Below are 17,788 nucleotides of genomic sequence, written 5' to 3' on the forward strand. Positions count from 1 at the left end.
GATATATGTACTTAAATATTCTAACTTGTATTTACTAATTAGCTCTAGTAGAAATTGGGGAATGAAAGCACAGAGTCCTTGACTAGAAATGATTTTATTGTTTCCTTTCCAATCCCTGTGTGTTGTTTCTTTTTAGTGCCTAATGCACTGGATAATATCTACATCATGTTTACATCATGTATTTTACATATACAAGGAATTGCTATTACTTCTTTCTTAAATGTTTGGTCCCAGAGAAGCTGTCTGAGCCTAAATGTTTCTCTGCTTAAAGATATTTTAACTATGAATTCAATTTTCTGCACAAATACAAACTATTTCAGGCTAGCTGTTGATTAATTCCAATAATATGAAATACTTACATATAAAACTTTAAAAGTTCAAGATTCACATCCTATATACTATTCATGAAATAAATCTTAAAAACACCTAAAGGAGAGATATATATCATACTCATGGATTGCAAGATTCAATTTGTTAGGATGACCATTCTCAAACTAATCTTTAGACTCAAAGCAATCCCAATCAAAATCGCAACTACATTCATTGAAACCAGTAGGCTGGCTGATTCTAAAATTTTGGGGAAAAGCAAAGAACCCAGAAAAGCCAAACAAGCTTATAAAAAACAAACGAAGCTGGAGAACTCACATTACCTGATTTTTTATTTTATTTTATTTTTTTTTTTGGTACCGAGTATTGAACTCACAACCTTGCGCTTGTCAGGCAGGGCTTCCACCACTGAGCTAAATCCCAGCACATTATCTAATTTTAACATTTATTACTACTGGTATAAGCTCATCGACACAGATCAATGGTAAGAATAGAAAGTTCAGAGATAAAACCAAATATACAGGCAACTAGTTTACAACAAAGGTGTGATGGTTATTCAATGAAAGACAGTCTTTAATAAATGGTACTAGAACAACTGTTCATCCATAAACAAAACAGATGAACACTGATCCACACACCTCACACTATACACAAAACTTAAATGAAATCACAGACGCAAAGTCTGAAACCAAGAAACTTCTAACAGAAAACACAGAAGACAATCTCTGTGACACTGGGTTAGACGAAAATACCCTGAATATGAAGCAAAAGCATGAAATAAAAAAACCATGCTAGATATCATAAAAAGTAAAAACGATGTAAAACACTATTAAGCCAGGGAATGAGAGAAAATACATGTAAAACACATTTCTAACGAAGGACTTATACCACAAAAGATGAACCGTAAGAAAACCACCCAATTTAAACATGGCCAGGAGACATGAACAGACACTTCACAGAAAAATACACCCTGATAGAAAATAAGCAGGTGAAAAATATTAGTCATTAGGGAAATATTAATTAAAAATATCACTATATGCCTTTTAGAATGGCTAAAACAAAAAAACTAACACCATCAAGAGCTAGAAAAGATTCACAACAAATGAGACATGCATTACTAGTGAGAATGCCAAGTGGTACCAACCATTTTGGAAAACAGTTTGGCTGATGATTATGTGAATATGTGACTGACCAATCCAGTGCCTGGGTCTTTATCCAGGGGAGATAAAAATGTTCACTGCAGCTTGATTCATAAATGTCAAAAATGTCCTTTCACTGGTACAGAATAAGCAGTATTGTAACAACACTTTCCAGCAATAAAAAGGAATTACTGACATATATAAAAAGATCAATCTCAAAAGGCCATTATGGAATAAAAACTGCATTCAAAGGTATACCCACCATACATGACTACATTTACACTACACATTCGAGAAAAGCCCAAACTACAGGAAAAGAAACAGGAGAATGGTTGTCAGAGAGAGAGTGGAAAGAGGGACAGACTGCAGAGCATGCACAAGGTAATGATAAAAAGTCTTTGTTGAGTATTTTTGCAGAAGTAGTTATATAACACTGGTGTTTTATTACAATTCAAAATACCTAATGACTAATAAATTTCATTAAAAGTTATTAAGTGTAACATACCACATTTTAAAACAAAAAGGAAGAATTATTAATCATAATTCCTAGAATACACACAAACCTAATACAAAAAATATTCACTTAGCTCTAATAATGTCCATTACCTTAACTTTAAAAATGTAATACCCACAGTTCTATAATTTCACCAAATGGCTAAAAGTCTATGCCCATGTCAAGTGTCTTAACATTTAAAGGGGGAGGATGATTAGCATTCACCCAGCCACACCAACCTGATATGGTGTACTTTGTAGCTTCAACTGTCTTACAGCAGCTGCTGCCCCACCATATGTTGTTTTCCCAGGATAAAAAGGCGAATCTCCAAGCTGACTTGTTTTAGTATTTGAAGAATTCCCAAGTGACTGCATGGAAACACAATAACAAATTATAAACAAAAATACTCAAAACCAATGTGATTAAATCCAATCCAGCTCTTACTCACAGGGGAAAGGGTTCCAAAGGCAGATAAGTTGAATGCTGGTTTTTTTGAGCTGGAGGCAGTGTGCTGCGAGACTGACTGAGAGCGATCAGGCTCTGGTGACCACAGATGTGGCAATGAAGTGTTCTTTGAAATAGCTATATCTGAAACAAAAAATACACAGTTTTAGACTTACATAGCAAGTATAAGACCCTAAATTTTATAAAGAAAAACGAAAATTAAAAACTAAATAGAAAACAAAACTTTCATGCCATGAAATTTACATTTACTTTCAAAGTTATTATGAAAGCTAAGAATACCTTTATCAGATGCTCTTGAAGAAAAACCACTGGTAGTTGAGATGTTATCATCATCATGTTGAGAGGTAGAATCTTTAATTTCCTTAACAAGGGAAAATCCAGAACTGCCAATTGGAAATGCCGAAGATGTGGATGGCTGACAGTGTAATGCAGGGGATTCCAACACAGAAAAATTCAGATGGCTCCGATGAAGAGAAGGCCTTGTTAATACATCTGGATAATTTGAAGTAGTACTAGTTGTTGAAGGTTCTTAAAAGAGAAGTAGCAATATAATGAATACTGAGCTTAGAAAAAGTAATACACTATCACAATAAAAGAATTATTTTAAGAAATATGGTTTCATTGCAAATCACCAAGGCCTATGATAAATTTAATATACTCTTTAGCTGGGCAAAGTTTCATCTAGCTAAAATACGTTAATTAACCTGCTGTCAAAATATATGTGTTAAGTAAGTCACATACAAATTCTTAAAGTATATACATATGACTCTGGATTTTCTTTGAATAGATGTTATTGTAAGGTTTACCCACTGAAAAGAAAATCAAAGACATTAAGAAAATCCTGAGAGACCATAGGGTTAAGTTTTCCCCTACAGAAACAGCCCCCTACAGAAATATCCTCCCAGACACTCTATATGCATATACAAATATGTATTTCCCCTAAACACATATTATACCTCCTGTTTTGTGACTTTTTCATTTTTTCTACATTTAAAGCACTCCCTTTAAAAACTACATTGTTTTCTAGTGTGTCATCATACTGATTATAATGTTCATTCAATTACTTCCCCAATATGCCGTTAAAAGCACATGAACTTACAACTGCATATTGTTAAGAGTACTAAGCAATTCCAGGTACCCTAAGAATTAATGTAATCAACAATAAGTGGAACTGCACTGTCAGATTATGTCCAACCAAATGCTGATTTTTGCTTGACAGGTATTAAAACCATGACTCAAATGATTTCATGGCCAGGCATGGTAGTGCACACCTGCAATCCCAGCACACAGAGGCAGAGGCAGAAAGATCACTGCAAGTTCAAGGCCAGCCTCGGCTACAATGAACTCAAGGCCACCCTGAACTACATAGTAAGACCCGGTCTCAAAAAAAAGCCAGGCATATGGCACACGCCTGTAATTCTAGTACTCAGGAGGCTGACGCGGGAGGATCACCATGAGTTTGAGGCCAGCCTTGGTTACAAAGTGATTTCTGGGCCAGTCTGCATCATGCAAGGAAACCCTATCTCAAAAAAACAAAACAAAGCAAAGGAAATAGCAAGTGACAATGTACATACATTTCCCCATAATCTCTAACACTAGATATTGGCCATTTCTAATTTCTTTAAATTAAGTAAATCAAATGGCATCACTATTTGTATTTATTTAATAAAAGGACTTTGGGGCAGCCTTGTCTATATTTATTGGCCATTTATATTTCTTCTTCTCTTTCCTGCTTTTTGAGATAGTTTAAATTTATATGATCTACTTTTTGACGAGTAAGATCAATGTGCTATGATCACTGAAATACTACAACTCTTTTATCCCAGCTGTTTGGACCAATTCACAACTTTTACCCACTCTTCTTGGGTGACCCTCCTTTTACTTCATTATAATGTTTAACTGTGACTCCATCTTGAATCAGTGACAATGTAGGAATAAAGCAAATATTCAATTTCACTGTTCTTCACAGGAATAACCTGTTCATGTCCTAAGATAATAATCTTTTACGTATGCCATCTTTTCCCCTCTCAATAAATTCTAAAAGGTCTTACTCCTTTCTCGATGATATATCTGTATATTTCTAAAACAGTAAAATAATCTGCTTGAGAACATAACACCTGTTAAATTATTCCATCTCATCCATCTTTATTCTTTTTCAGAGCTGCTCTACTCATCTCCCATATTTGTAAGAACTTTATAGAGTTACTTGTCAAATTCTCAAAAAGGTCTAACTGTTAGAATGGGATAACTGATACCAAACCAACCCTTTTAATATAAATATGTATAAATTGGGAGAAAATATGAGGCAACTGTTTTCAGATTAGACAACAGCACAAGAAAACTCTTTAAGATGACCCTTAGGATTTGCCCAGCTGTCTAGAAACACTGCAAAAGCCAGAATACAGACCTGGAATTCAAGCAAAAAAAGGGCATACAGAAATCAGAATTGAGAGCACTGAGCTTACAGAGGGGCACAAGTCTAAATGGGAATGTCCAGTGAGTGGATGGGTTGTATATACACAAAGCAACCCCAAAAGCTAACAAACAGGAACTGCTACAGAACTGAGAAAATAGAAATACTACATGAATAGCAGTAATAATAGGGAAGAAAAAACCTTGTGCCAAGGAACTCAGACTCCAGGGCTGTCAGAATTTAAGAACTCTAATTAAGGTTCCCCAGACATTCAGCAGAGATACCAAATAACTTTCCTTAGACCCATCCTGAAAAGTCACAGGAGTGACACTTTGTATTCTAAGACCTACCACATTAAGGGACTTGGGAAATATCTTGAACTTTCCAAAAATACACACTGACACAGCATAAAATCTATAAAAAGTTCAGTATGCCTGCTTAATCAAGAATCAATACCCTTCAAAGAAAGATAGCAGAACCTTAAATACTACACACATTATTCCAAATACCAATGCGGTTGTATCTGGAGTTCACAAAATTTTTTGTTGTTTTGTTTTGAGACAGAGTCTCACTAGGCAGTTCAGGCTGATGTTAAGCTTGCTATGTAGCCCAGGCTGGCCTTGAATTCAGTGATCCTCCTGCTTCAGCCTCTCAAGAGCTGGCATTACAGATGATTGTCACCATGCCCAGCTGGCAAACTTAATTCTTTTCATGATTCTAATCGCAAACCAAACTAAATGAAAACTGAATCAAATTCAATGGTTAGGTTCAATGTTGATCTTATGGGAACATTTTATTCACTTCTTGTTCAATTCAGTTTGCAACCAGAATCATGTAAGTTTTTAACAAGGTCCCACTTAGTCAAAACTCAATTGATACATCTAAAAAAAAAAAAAAAAAAAAAAAAACCCAACTCATTGGTAGGAGAACAAAAATTAGTCCGCCACTTAAATGCCAACTTACTGTTTTGTAATTCACAAGAAGGCTGGTGAAGCACAATTCTGGGTGTACCAGAGAGACCGTAACCTTGAGTATCACATCCGGTGGGTCACTCACTCACTCACGCGTTCTCTCACACTGTTTCTGTACTCTGCTTCCCAACTGTGCTTTTTGCTCTGCCACATCCAACATCGCATTTCTGCCTTGGAGCCAGTCCCGTGGAAATCACAAGCCAAAATAAAACCTCTCCTGAAAGTGTTGCAGTGGGTATTGGTACTATGTTCCAGTAAAGGAAAAACTGACTAATGCACTAAGACAGGAAAGACAACAGAGCACTTGAGAAAACTTCCAAAGTAGCTACTTTGAATATGTAATCCCAGCACTAAAGAGGCTGAGGTGAGAGGATCACTGTGAGCCAGAGGGCAGCCTGGGCTACAAAGTGAGTTCTGGGTCAGCCTAAACTATAAAAAGGTGGTGGGCCCAGGATATAGCTCAGTGTGGCATAGGAGGACCTGCCTGGCAAGCACCTGGCAAGCACAAGGTACTCAGACTGATTCCCAGTACCGAAAAAGCAAAAGTGAACAAAAAACTACAAAAATGCAAGTTTTAAAAGATTCATTAAAATTGTTTTGACTGGGATCACACCAAACTTAACCACAGGATTCGCAACATTGTTTTCCTATCTACCTTTTCTTTCATTCAGATCTTTTAAGTGCTTTGGCAAAATTTAAAAGAGTATCTTTTTGAAAAGCGTAATTATACGTGTTTTTATTACTTTATATTTTTCATGAGAGCTTTTCTTCATGTTTTCTATCTGGTTACTGATTTTTTCTATCATATATCCTCTTACCAATTACATTTTAATATGTAGAAGTAGTAATATTAGGCTATCTGCTTCCAAACTACAAAGGGACTGCTTCTAATCTTTCACTATTAAATATATCGGTATTTGGCTTGAAAGACTGACAAAAAATAATATCAAACTTGAAAGAAATGTAAAAAGAGCTGGGCAAGAAGGCGCACATACTTTGAAGGCTGAGGCAGAAGGATCACCTGAGCCTCTGAGGCCAGCCTGGGCTACATAAGCAAGTTTAAGACTAACCTGAACTGTCTCCACAAAAAAAAAAAAAGAAAAAAGTTTAAAAGAATGGATTTTTAATTTTAGCAAGCATCTATTTAGTATTACGAAAAAGAAAAATTGTAAGATTTTTACCCCTAACACATCAAAAGTACACTCACAATGCTGCTTAAGTACTCACATTCTTCGAATAGTATTCTCCCAGTGAAAGTCTACTATGTTTTAATATGATGCTAGACAGAATTTTCTATTCTGAAATGTTCTTCTCTGTGCTTTCTACATACCTGACTTTAAAAAAATATCCAACAGTTTGCACAATAACTAACTGTGGATTATCTGTTTTCAAATTACTATAATAGAGGCTGAGGCAGGAGGATCATTGTGAGTTCAAGACCAGCCTGGGCTACAAAAGTGAGCTCAAGGCCAGCCTGAACTGCATAATGAGACCCTGTCTCAAACAGACAAAAAAAAACAAAAAAAACTATAATAAAAAAGCAAGATGCACATAGAAGCACTCAGGAAACTTGTATCTAGACAGAACTTAACATAATAAAAATATATGTGAAAAGCTCAAAACTAACATTATACTCAGTAATTAAATACTGGAAGATTTCCCTCTCCCATGACAAACAAGGCCAGAACTTCCATATTTCCAATGCACAACATATATAATACTGGAAGTTCTAACTCAGAAAAAAAAAAAAAAAACAAAGCAATACATGGTATCTAATTTGGAAAAGAACTTCCCACAAGGAAAAGCTTTTAGAACAAATAAATGATTCTGCAACATGCCAGGATACCAAAAAAAAAAAAAACACCACACCTGAAAATCACTGCACCTATACACTGGCAATGAACTAAAAAAGCATTCCATCAAAGAGTAAAAAAAGTTTTTGTCAATTGTAAGGTCACAAGTGCTCTTTTTACTACTTGAGCTTATTTCTACCTTATAATAAAGGAACTAATGCATTTCTATTAATATTACTATTCTATTTAAGTTAATATTCTATTACATATTACTGAAATAAAAGTTAGTTCTGCTCATTAAAAAAAGAATACAACAGGGCTGGAGATGTTGCTCAGTGGTAGAACAGTTGCCCAGCATGTGTAAGGTCCCAGATTTGATCCCTAGCACCACACAAAAATAAGTTTAGCATTTAGGAATTAATGAAGGAAATAAAAGACTAGCACAATGGAAACTAAGAAATTAAATGTAAGAAAATGGAAAGGTACCCACATTCACAGATTGAAAGATTTAGTATTATGGTGTCAGCACTACCTTAAGCAAACTACACAGTCCATGCAATCCTCATTAAAATCACAAAGGTATTCTTTGTAGAAATAGAAAAATCCATCCCAAAATTAAGAGAATCAAGAAATACCTAATATCCCAACAAAGCAATGAAGCTGTAGACCACACTTTCTCATTTGAAAACGTAATACAAAACTATAATGATCAAAACGTGGTACTACCAGAATGATAGACCAATGGAACAGACTACAGAGAGCTCAGAAATAAACTTGTACATATACTGAATGAGCATCTACAAAACTGTCAAGTGTACTCAATGGGGAAACAATGGTCTTCCACAAGTGGTTGTAGAAAGTGGATTAACGTATACCAAAACAAAACAAAACAGAAAAGACAAAATAAAGATGGACTTTATCTTGAACTGTACATATAACGTACCAAAGACCTCAACCTAACATATGCATCACCTGTGAATTTCACACTTCTCAGTATATACCCAAAAGAACTGAAGACAGTCTTAAACATTTACATACCTACGTTTGAAACAGCATTATACACAAAAGCTGAGACAGATGCAACCCAAATGTCTATCAACAGATAAACAATAAGCAAAATGTGGTAACTACGTTTAATGGAACACTGTTCAACCTTTAAAAAGGAAATATTGACGCACACTATGATAAACATGAATCTTCAAGACATACTACATGAAGTAAACCAGTAGCCAAAAGACAAACATTGTAGGATTCCACTCATATGAAATATTCAGAGTAGTCAAAGCCAGAGAGAGAGCAGGAAACTAAAGTTTGTGGCTGCCAAGGGCCAACGACTGAAGAAAGAATATGGATGTTTTGTTTATTGGGTACATTCAGTTCTGCAATATGAAAAAATTCTAAGATGGACAGTGGTAGTGGTTACACAATGGGAATATTTATGTCAATACACTATGCAATTTAAAATGTTCAGAATAAATTTTGGTATACGTGTATTTTCTCACAATTCGAAAGCAAATTTCTAAGGAACAGTGGAACAAGATAAAGAATTCTTTTTGTTTATTTTAAAGGGAGTAAAATTAAACACAACAAAACAGAACAAAATAGGACCTAAGAAAGCAATGTAAGAAATATAAATTTCAAAACTAGATGACCTGAGATTTTCACTATCCATCATATTGTCTCTTGTTTTCTTCCAAATAGTTGTCCATGTCTTCACATACAGAGAATTCATACAGAACAACATAGTACAAAACTGATCCAAACAGAATGAGGAAGGTGTTTTAGGTCTTCAAAACCAGATAATAGGGAAGTCACTAATGACTATGACTATCGTAGAGTCGCTGTTCTCTTCAAAATAGCTGTCCATACTTTCATGTATATTGAAGTTCAACAAAACAAAACAGGCTAAAATACCTACACAATGCCTAAGGTCAGCCTCTCAAGGGATGTCTGATTACTGGCTCCCACTTGCTAATAGGGTGGAGGGAGGAGATGTGATGTTTGATTCTCAGCCAGCACACCACCATGGCATGGGTCCCAGTAAATGCTGGAGTCGCCAGTCCTGGACCGCCACAGCCTGCCACACTCACAGCTGCTCACGGGAGGGGGGGAGGTTGCTTGGTTTCTCGGCGCTCCAGGTCCCAGTATGGCTCAGGTTCCAGTAAACACTGGTAGCTCCTGTCCTGGGCCACTGCAGCCTGCCATGCTCACAGCTGCTCACCAGGGAGGGAGGGGTTGCTTCAAGCTGTTTCTTTCTAATGAATTGACTATTTTACTGCCCAAGTTCTGAAACGCCCAACAGACCATAGAAAAGCATCTCTTTACTCTCCTGCTTGAAACCAACAGCATGAGGAAGCTGCCGGCCTTGATGTAAGGCCAGGAAGAATTCTTTAAGAATAAAATACTCAGGAAACTTTTGGAAGTGAGGGGTACTGAGATCACATCTACCACCCTGGCAGTCCATGACCGGGCTATATTCTCAGCCTTTTTCAAACTTTGAGACAGGGTCTTGCTTGCTGAGGTGAGACTTGAACTTGTGATCCTCTTATCTCAGTTTCCCTAAATGCTAGGATTCCACTGCACCTGACTAAAACATTCTACCTTAAAAATTCAACAGATTGGGGCTGGGGATGTAGCTCAGCAGCATAAGGCATAAGCGCCTGCCTGGCAAGCAGGCAGTTGTGAGTTCGATCCCTGGTACCGATAAAAATGAAAAAGACCAAAAAAAAAAAAAATTCAACAGATTATCTAAATTGATTCCATATACATAATAATTTATCAAATATGCTCAAATTAAAAAGATATGGGCTCATTTAAAAAAAGATATTGGTTAAAGTTAGAATTCTATTTGTATTGTCATTTAATTCAGTTAGCATTTAAATGTTACATATTTCCCTAGAGTATATGAGATGCTGGGTTCAACTTCCAGCACCACAATTTTTCAAAAAAAAAATTTTTTTGTCTTTTTGATATGGAGTCTTGCTACACTGTTCAGGCTGGTCTTGAGCTCACTTTGTAGCCCAGGCTAGTCTAGAATTCCCAACAATCCTCCTGCCTCAGCCCCTCAAGTGCTAGGATTATAGGCATGTGCCACCACTGCTGGCCACAGTAAAAATTTAACATTATAAATATTTTAATAGGGGCTGGGGATTTAGCTCAGCAGCATAAGCACCTGCCCTGCAAGTGTGTGGTCATGAGTTTGATCCCTGGTACCAATAAAAATAAATAAATAAATAAATATTTTAATTTCTCCATAGTAAGGAGTCAATATACAGATAGGCTAAAATATTTTTGGAAAATGAAGTATTCTAATATTGTAATATATTGTAAAAATTTATTTTCTAATCTCATTCTCTAATCTTTGCATCAATTTATCCCATGGGATAAAAGTGATAGGACATTAATACGTACTAATAAAAAATATATTAAAAATAAAATTTTAAAAGACATTTAAACACACACACACACAGAGAGAGGACAATTTCTAGTACTGAAAGACATCTCCTAAATCAACTATATACAAAAACTCAAGTACCCTTTTCTAAAAGAAAGAAATCCAGTATGATATGTTTTTGTGTGAGGGTATGCTGCTAACAATAGCACCAGACATGCTACATATGGGGAGCTTCCTTACTCTCCTTATCAAGCTGAATAAAGGACACAGTATGGAATATTAGGATTAAACAAGGCCACATTGTCTACAGATTCACATCAGCCATGATGTCTAATTTCTAAGACTACAACTATAAATACCATCCTATCAATCAAAGTAGCCTTTATCAATTCATCACTGGTTCATTTAGTAGCTATACCATTGTGAGGCTCTTGGGGGCCCAAATTCTTACTTCATCAGTAAAAATTTAAAAGGTACATCATTTGAGGTTTTCTTCATTGCACTATCTGGGCAGAGGAAACAGAAACATCTAAAGTCTCACCATCATTGAGAGTCAACACAGAATACATGGGCAAAAAGCTATAGCAAAATAAATGAACCACGAATTCTGTTGTTACTGCACAGTACTACTACTTGAAGACTGCAATACACTCCACCCCCATTGTTACTTGTAATATACAAGTTGTATTAGTAAAAATTAGTGTTTAGCAACATTCAGGACTCTGAATTATTTTAACTTTTTTGCAATTTGATATTATAGTAATAGATACATGTCTAAGTCTTTTAAAGAATATACTTCAAATTTAAGTGTAACATTCTACAAAGCAAATATAAACTGATTATTTTGGTTAGTCTAGTAAGGTCTAAAAAATCTATCATATTGGAAAGTTACCAGTAGTACTTCCAACACTTGATTACAGGCATTAAATATTTCTGACTGAGAAAAGTTAAAGCAGACTACAAAAAACATCTGGAACTCATGAGGCTTGATAAGGGAGCAGGATTCAGATCCAAGAAACAAGAAGAAAAAATAATACGTTTGCTTAGATAGCTGGAGATAAATCTCAATGGTTTATCTCAATGGCCTAGCACATGTGAGGTCTTGGGTTTGGTCCTGATAGCGAGGCATAACACAATTGACAATCAAGGGACCTGGAATAAGGAATTGAGCAGAAGGGTATGGAAGAGAGGAAATGAAATCAGCCAGCAGCACACTGCTGATGAAGCTGCATGATGGTATATCCAAGTTTGCTGTACTACCCTCCTCTGTAGTTTTAAATTTTCTATAATTTAAATTCATAAATAATAGAAGTGCATAATATACTCAGTAAAAAGCTGCTCTATATTTAATAAAATCTGAGTTTCAACTGACAAGAAAATGTGGGATTTTTAAAATATAATGGACTACTATTCTACCATAAAAAAGATAAGCTCGAAACACTTTTAGGTAAATGGACACACCTTGAGATCATACTCTTAGGTGAAACAAATCAGAAACATGTGTAAATACCTCATTGTTTCTCTGGTGTGAGAAACTGAAAGATAAGGAACAAACAGAAAATGCTCAATGACCAATGGAGGCAGAAAGGTAAAGGGAAGAAAAAAAGAAGTGAAAACTGGAAACAAAGCTTTTGTAAATGGGGAGGGGAAAGCGGACTAAGGGAAGGTAGGAGAAATGGGGTAAGAACAAGTTATATCATGTACAAGTACAAATTCTCTATAGTGACATGTGATCAATATCTATAGCTAAAATGTATAGAATTTTATTTTAAATGCAAGAAAATAAAATAAAATAAATTGACCTTGGGAAGCCAGTAAGATTAATTTTTGTTTTCATGAAAATACACACAAAAAAACTTCACAGAAGTCATATTAGAAGCTGTCCATGTATTGCATACCTAAATTAAAGCTCAAGTTAATCAATTCTCATAAGTACTGTATGCTCATGTTGATTGAAGAGATGGTTTCTGTCACTGTGGATATGCTATTAAATAAAACTACAAATCCCTAACCAAAAGAATAGAAACACAAGTCTCTTTAACAGCCAAAGTAGAAAATGACATGGAAGCAGGCAGATTTTCCAGATAAAGCCTTAGAGTGGTTGTCAATATACCTAAAAGAAATCTCGAAAAGTATAGATATAAAGACTTCTCAAATTATTTTAACAAAAATCAGGCCAGGGATATATAGCTCAGCAGTACAGCGCCTGCCTGGCAAACATGAGGTTGTGAGTTTGATTCCCAGTACATACACACACACACACACACACACACACACACACACACACACACACACAAAATCACAAACATTTAAAGATTATACCAAGTTTAATCTTACTAAGGATATTTAGAGGCCCACCTGCAACCCCAGCACTATGGAAGGCTAAGGCGGGGGTGGTCACAAGTGACTCTGGGCAATGTAAGTGAGTTAACAAAAACCATCTCTCAAAATAAAAAGGACGAGGGATGTTGCTCCATGCAAACGTCCTAGGTTCAATTCCAGTATCTTTCTACCCCTACACACACACCCTCCTCAAAATTTAGACTTACATTTCTCCAAAAGAAACCATTTTTCAAGCTCATTTTGCTATCACTATCTTTCAATACAAGTAAATGAGGCAGGAAATATGTTACTAAGTATGCCAAAATTAACCAGCCATATACTCAAGTCAATTATTTAAGATCTGATACACAGAAAAACTGTTATAACTATACTTGTCAAAAAATATAATAAATACTGACAGGTATGGTGGCACACACTTATAATCCCAGAACGTGGGAGATTGAGGCCAGAGCATTATTGTGTTTGAGGCCAACCTGGGCTACCCAAGTAAGTTCAGGGCCAGTTTGGACTACATAATGAGGCCCTATGTACAAAAACAAAAAACAAAAAACAAAAAAAAAAAATCAGTAAGTAACAGACAAGAAACAAAGACAGGGGCCGGGGGTTTAGCTCAGTGGTGTAAGCACCTGCTTGGCAAACGTGAGTTCAATCCCTGGACTATAAAATCACACACATTTGTTTAAAAGGTATTATCAAGCAAATGAAAAAGAATCGACAGAATGAAGAAACAATCTGTAAACTACACACTGATAAGGGATTTTAAAAATGGAAAAAAGGGCTGAGAATTTAGCTCAGCAGCATAAGTGTCTGCCTAGCAAGCACTGATCATGAGCTCGATCCTCGGTACCAAAAAAAAGAGAGAATAAAAGAGCCAGACATAGGGATGTACAGCTGTAATATCAACACTCTGGGAAGTCAAGGCAGAAATTTTGAGTTAGAACCCAGCTTGGGCAATTCAGTAGCCATCACAAAGATATACAAATGACACTTTAAAAGCTCTTCTACATTGTGAGTGATCAGAGAAACGCAAACCAAAACCACAATGAGATACTGCTACGAACACTAAGATAGCTATAATCAAACTAAAAGTAAATACAGGTAAGGATAGAAAGAAAATGGATCCTTTATACAGTATAGGTGAAAAGGTAAAGTATAACCATCTCAGAAAACAATCTGGCAATCCCTCAAAATGCTGAACAAAATTATCATGTGGCCCAGCTATTTAACTCCATAAAAAAAAAATCTTCACATATATTCAGAGGTAATATTCATAATACCCAAAAAGTGAAAACAACTCACGGTCCATCAGCTGACGAATAGATAAATAAAAGGTAGTTTATCTGTACAATAGCACACTGTCCAACAACAAAAAGAAAATTCTGATACATGTTATACATGAATTTTGAAAATACCAAGCTAAATAAGTCAGTCAAGACTAGATGTTATCTGATTCCATTTATATAAAATGTCTAGGATAGGCAAACCCACAGAGGTAGGAAAGTTAGTTATAGGGGGAGAGAAGAATGAAGTTATTGATAACTGGTATGGAATTTCTTTATGGAGTGATGAAAATGTTCTAAAATAGTGACAGTAATGGGTACAGAATGCTGAATATACTAAGAATCTACATTTTAAATACATGAATTTTATGACAAAAATAATACATATATGAAAGTATAAGTGTGATACAGATGTATCTATATCACACAGTGAAATGGGAATAATCTCTCGAAATACATTATATTCATGGGTTATACTAAATTTACAGATACTTATAAAACTTGCCAAAATGCTGCTAAGTAGATCTAGAAGTGTTCGAACCTTTAAAATGTGGCATCACTTAACTGCAAGATTAATGGGATAACCCAGCCTAGTTTGCTCTGAAGAGGACAGATGCCAATTGCAGTTATACCCAAATTTACATGCTGTGTGACAGGCACTGTATCAGTTTCATTGTATCAGTACCAGGAACTATTGTAAGAGCTTCACGATCTTGTTCACCATGGGGTAAGTCTCTAACTTGTGGTTCAAGTGATAATTCTGCCTCAGCCCCAACATGCCGAGTTGCTGGAATTACAGGCATTACCCCCATATCTTGCTGGTAACCATTCTTCCTGCAACAACTTATGAGGAAAAAAGGAGAAAAATTTATTACCATGTCAAAAGTCATACAACTAATATTACTGATACGAAAAGTCACACCAAAAGCTGACTCCACAGCCTGTAACTTCACTGATGATGTATCAGCCACCCTTAATGATGAAAGACAGATAAATAAAAAAGCATTCAGTATAAACCTAATCGTCACCCCTCACACATTCAATGAGGTTCCACTATTTACCTTCTGCATTACTGACTGGCAGCTCAGGAGTGATTCGCCCATCATTAATAGCAGCACTCTGCTCACTGTCATACATCACATGGTCATCTTCTCTATTTTCTGGCCAGTGTGGTACCTCATTGGTGTCTGTCAAGCAGCGACATGCATCTTCATTTTTACTGAAGTATCTCTGTAGCCACCCCGGTACAATATTCTTAACAGACTCTGTAACCCTGCTGAGAATGCCCTATTGGGAGAAAACGAAAAACTATTTTAGAAATTTATTTTTTAAATAAATACATACTTATAGAAAGTGACATCAAATTAAATACATTTGTTTCAAACAAAGTTCACTAGAGCTGGTCGTGGTGGCACACTCCTGTAATCCTAGCACTCAGGAAGCTGAGGCATGACTGTTGCAAGTTCAAGACCAGTCTGGGCCATAAAGTGAACACAAGGCCAGCCCGAATTGCATAGCCAGACCCGGTCTCAAAAAAATTCCAAAAAAAAAAAAAAACCCCACAAAGTTCACTAAAACTTTATTACTAAACTAATTATGCCATAATGGTATTTTATAAATCCTACAGATTATAAAATTCCTATTTGTCTTTGTTTCACATGCCTACACGAGCCATTACCTATCACAAATGACTAAAGTATTATAATCTTTTAAGATCTCAATACGTAATAAATATTTTAAAGAAAACACACTCTTTTTTACCCAGTAAAAGAATACAAACACCTTTAACAATTATTTTAATGTATTTTTTTAGCAAAATAAATCTTCAGCAAAAATGGGTAGTGTCTTTTAAAAGAAAGAAGACAACTAATAGAACATAAACTCAAGACTTACAATCGTTTCTGATGATGAAATTTTATGGTATCAAATGTTGGCTGAAAATCTGAGAAATTTATTTACTTACAGTACCTTTTAAAAGGAGAAAGATAACACGGTAGGTAATACTACCAGTATTATTAACATTTTTTATAGTTTTGGTATGAGTCAGACACTGTTCTAAGCAATTTATATAGACTACTAAATTTAATCCTCACAATAACATAATGAAGTTGGAACTAACATTCACAAAATGAAGTTGTCAGGGGCCCACAGTACAAACAAAACTATGACAATATATTTAGGGGACAGTAAAACAGAGCTTGGGATTACCAAAACCTAGGGTGAAATATGAGTGTCTCCTGTTCTTTGATTTACTCTATTTAATAAAAATATCCTTTCCTATTACTACCTATAGGAATTAATAACAAACATGGAACAAAATTAAGTTAAAGTACTCAATTTACAAGGTGTAACAAACATACTGATAATTTTATTGCTAACAAGAAAAAGCTAACGGAAACAAACTGGGGTGAGGTCATCAAATTCAGGCAACTTCCTTCATAAAATAGCATTACTTGAGTTTCAGAGAAAAAGTCACAGAAAGAAAACAAAAACAAAACAAAACAACAAAAAAAAAACCTTAGCAGATTACTCCCACCAAGATCAAAGTAAACTGTGTAAGTCTACTTTGAAAGCAAATCCAAGATAAAGTGGTTTTAAAAACCCTATCACCCAAAAATATGGAAGACACCTCTGATATGGGAACTTAATAGCAAATTATTTAGTTACTGAAAAAGTAACTAGGAACTAAGTAATATTTCCACATGTATTCTCCAAATAAAAATTTTCAATTAGATATACAAGGCAAGCTCTTCTATCAAACACATGAAACCAACAGTTCTGAAATATTCACTACTATGATTAAAAAAAATACACACTCACTGTTACCCTTTCCTGTACCTGTATTACACAGTACTGGTGACTTCTGAAAAAAAATATACCTAGATTTAATAATGTCTTTACAGAAACACATTTACTTATTTATTCCTACTACTTATTTATTCCTCCCCATATTTCAGAAGACCTAAAAGTGCTTACAAATTAAAACATAATTTCAGGCAGACCTAAAAACAAACAAAAATGACCTAAGGTTTCAGGTTAACTGAAAAACTTAAGCAAGGTCAAAGGTTGAAATTCTGTTGTGTCCAAAACTGGCAGAGCAGCCGCAATGAATGGAGCAGAAAGCGAAATGAAGAGGACAAACTGACAACTAATGACAGAAAAAGAGCTCA

At 35.4% G+C, this 17,788-nt stretch overlaps 1 protein-coding gene and 1 non-coding gene across 3 annotated transcripts in view; both read right to left on the reverse strand.

Moving 5' to 3' along the window:
* Window positions 1-17,788, reverse strand: part of Nup153 (nucleoporin 153) — a 70,025-nt gene that overhangs the window by 39,168 nt on the left and 13,069 nt on the right. For both annotated transcript variants that reach the window (XM_063259936.1, XM_003468757.5), the window contains exons 2-5: window positions 15,680-15,905; window positions 2,704-2,952; window positions 2,408-2,547; window positions 2,199-2,327 (exon numbers count right to left, since the gene is read on the reverse strand). In XM_063259936.1, coding sequence (XP_063116006.1) covers window positions 2,199-2,327; window positions 2,408-2,547; window positions 2,704-2,952; window positions 15,680-15,905 — 744 coding nt within the window. The remainder of the gene's footprint in view (window positions 1-2,198; window positions 2,328-2,407; window positions 2,548-2,703; window positions 2,953-15,679; window positions 15,906-17,788) is intronic.
* Window positions 9,845-9,981, reverse strand: LOC111756497 (small nucleolar RNA SNORA2/SNORA34 family). Its single transcript, XR_002790981.1, has one exon. It is a non-coding gene; the product is annotated as a small nucleolar RNA SNORA2/SNORA34 family (small nucleolar RNA).

Source organism: Cavia porcellus, unplaced genomic scaffold, assembly GCF_034190915.1.
Source record: "Cavia porcellus strain 051 isolate PalLab524CR breed Dunkin Hartley unplaced genomic scaffold, mCavPor4.1 scaffold_13, whole genome shotgun sequence".
NCBI classification, from domain to species: Eukaryota; Metazoa; Chordata; class Mammalia; order Rodentia; family Caviidae; genus Cavia; species Cavia porcellus.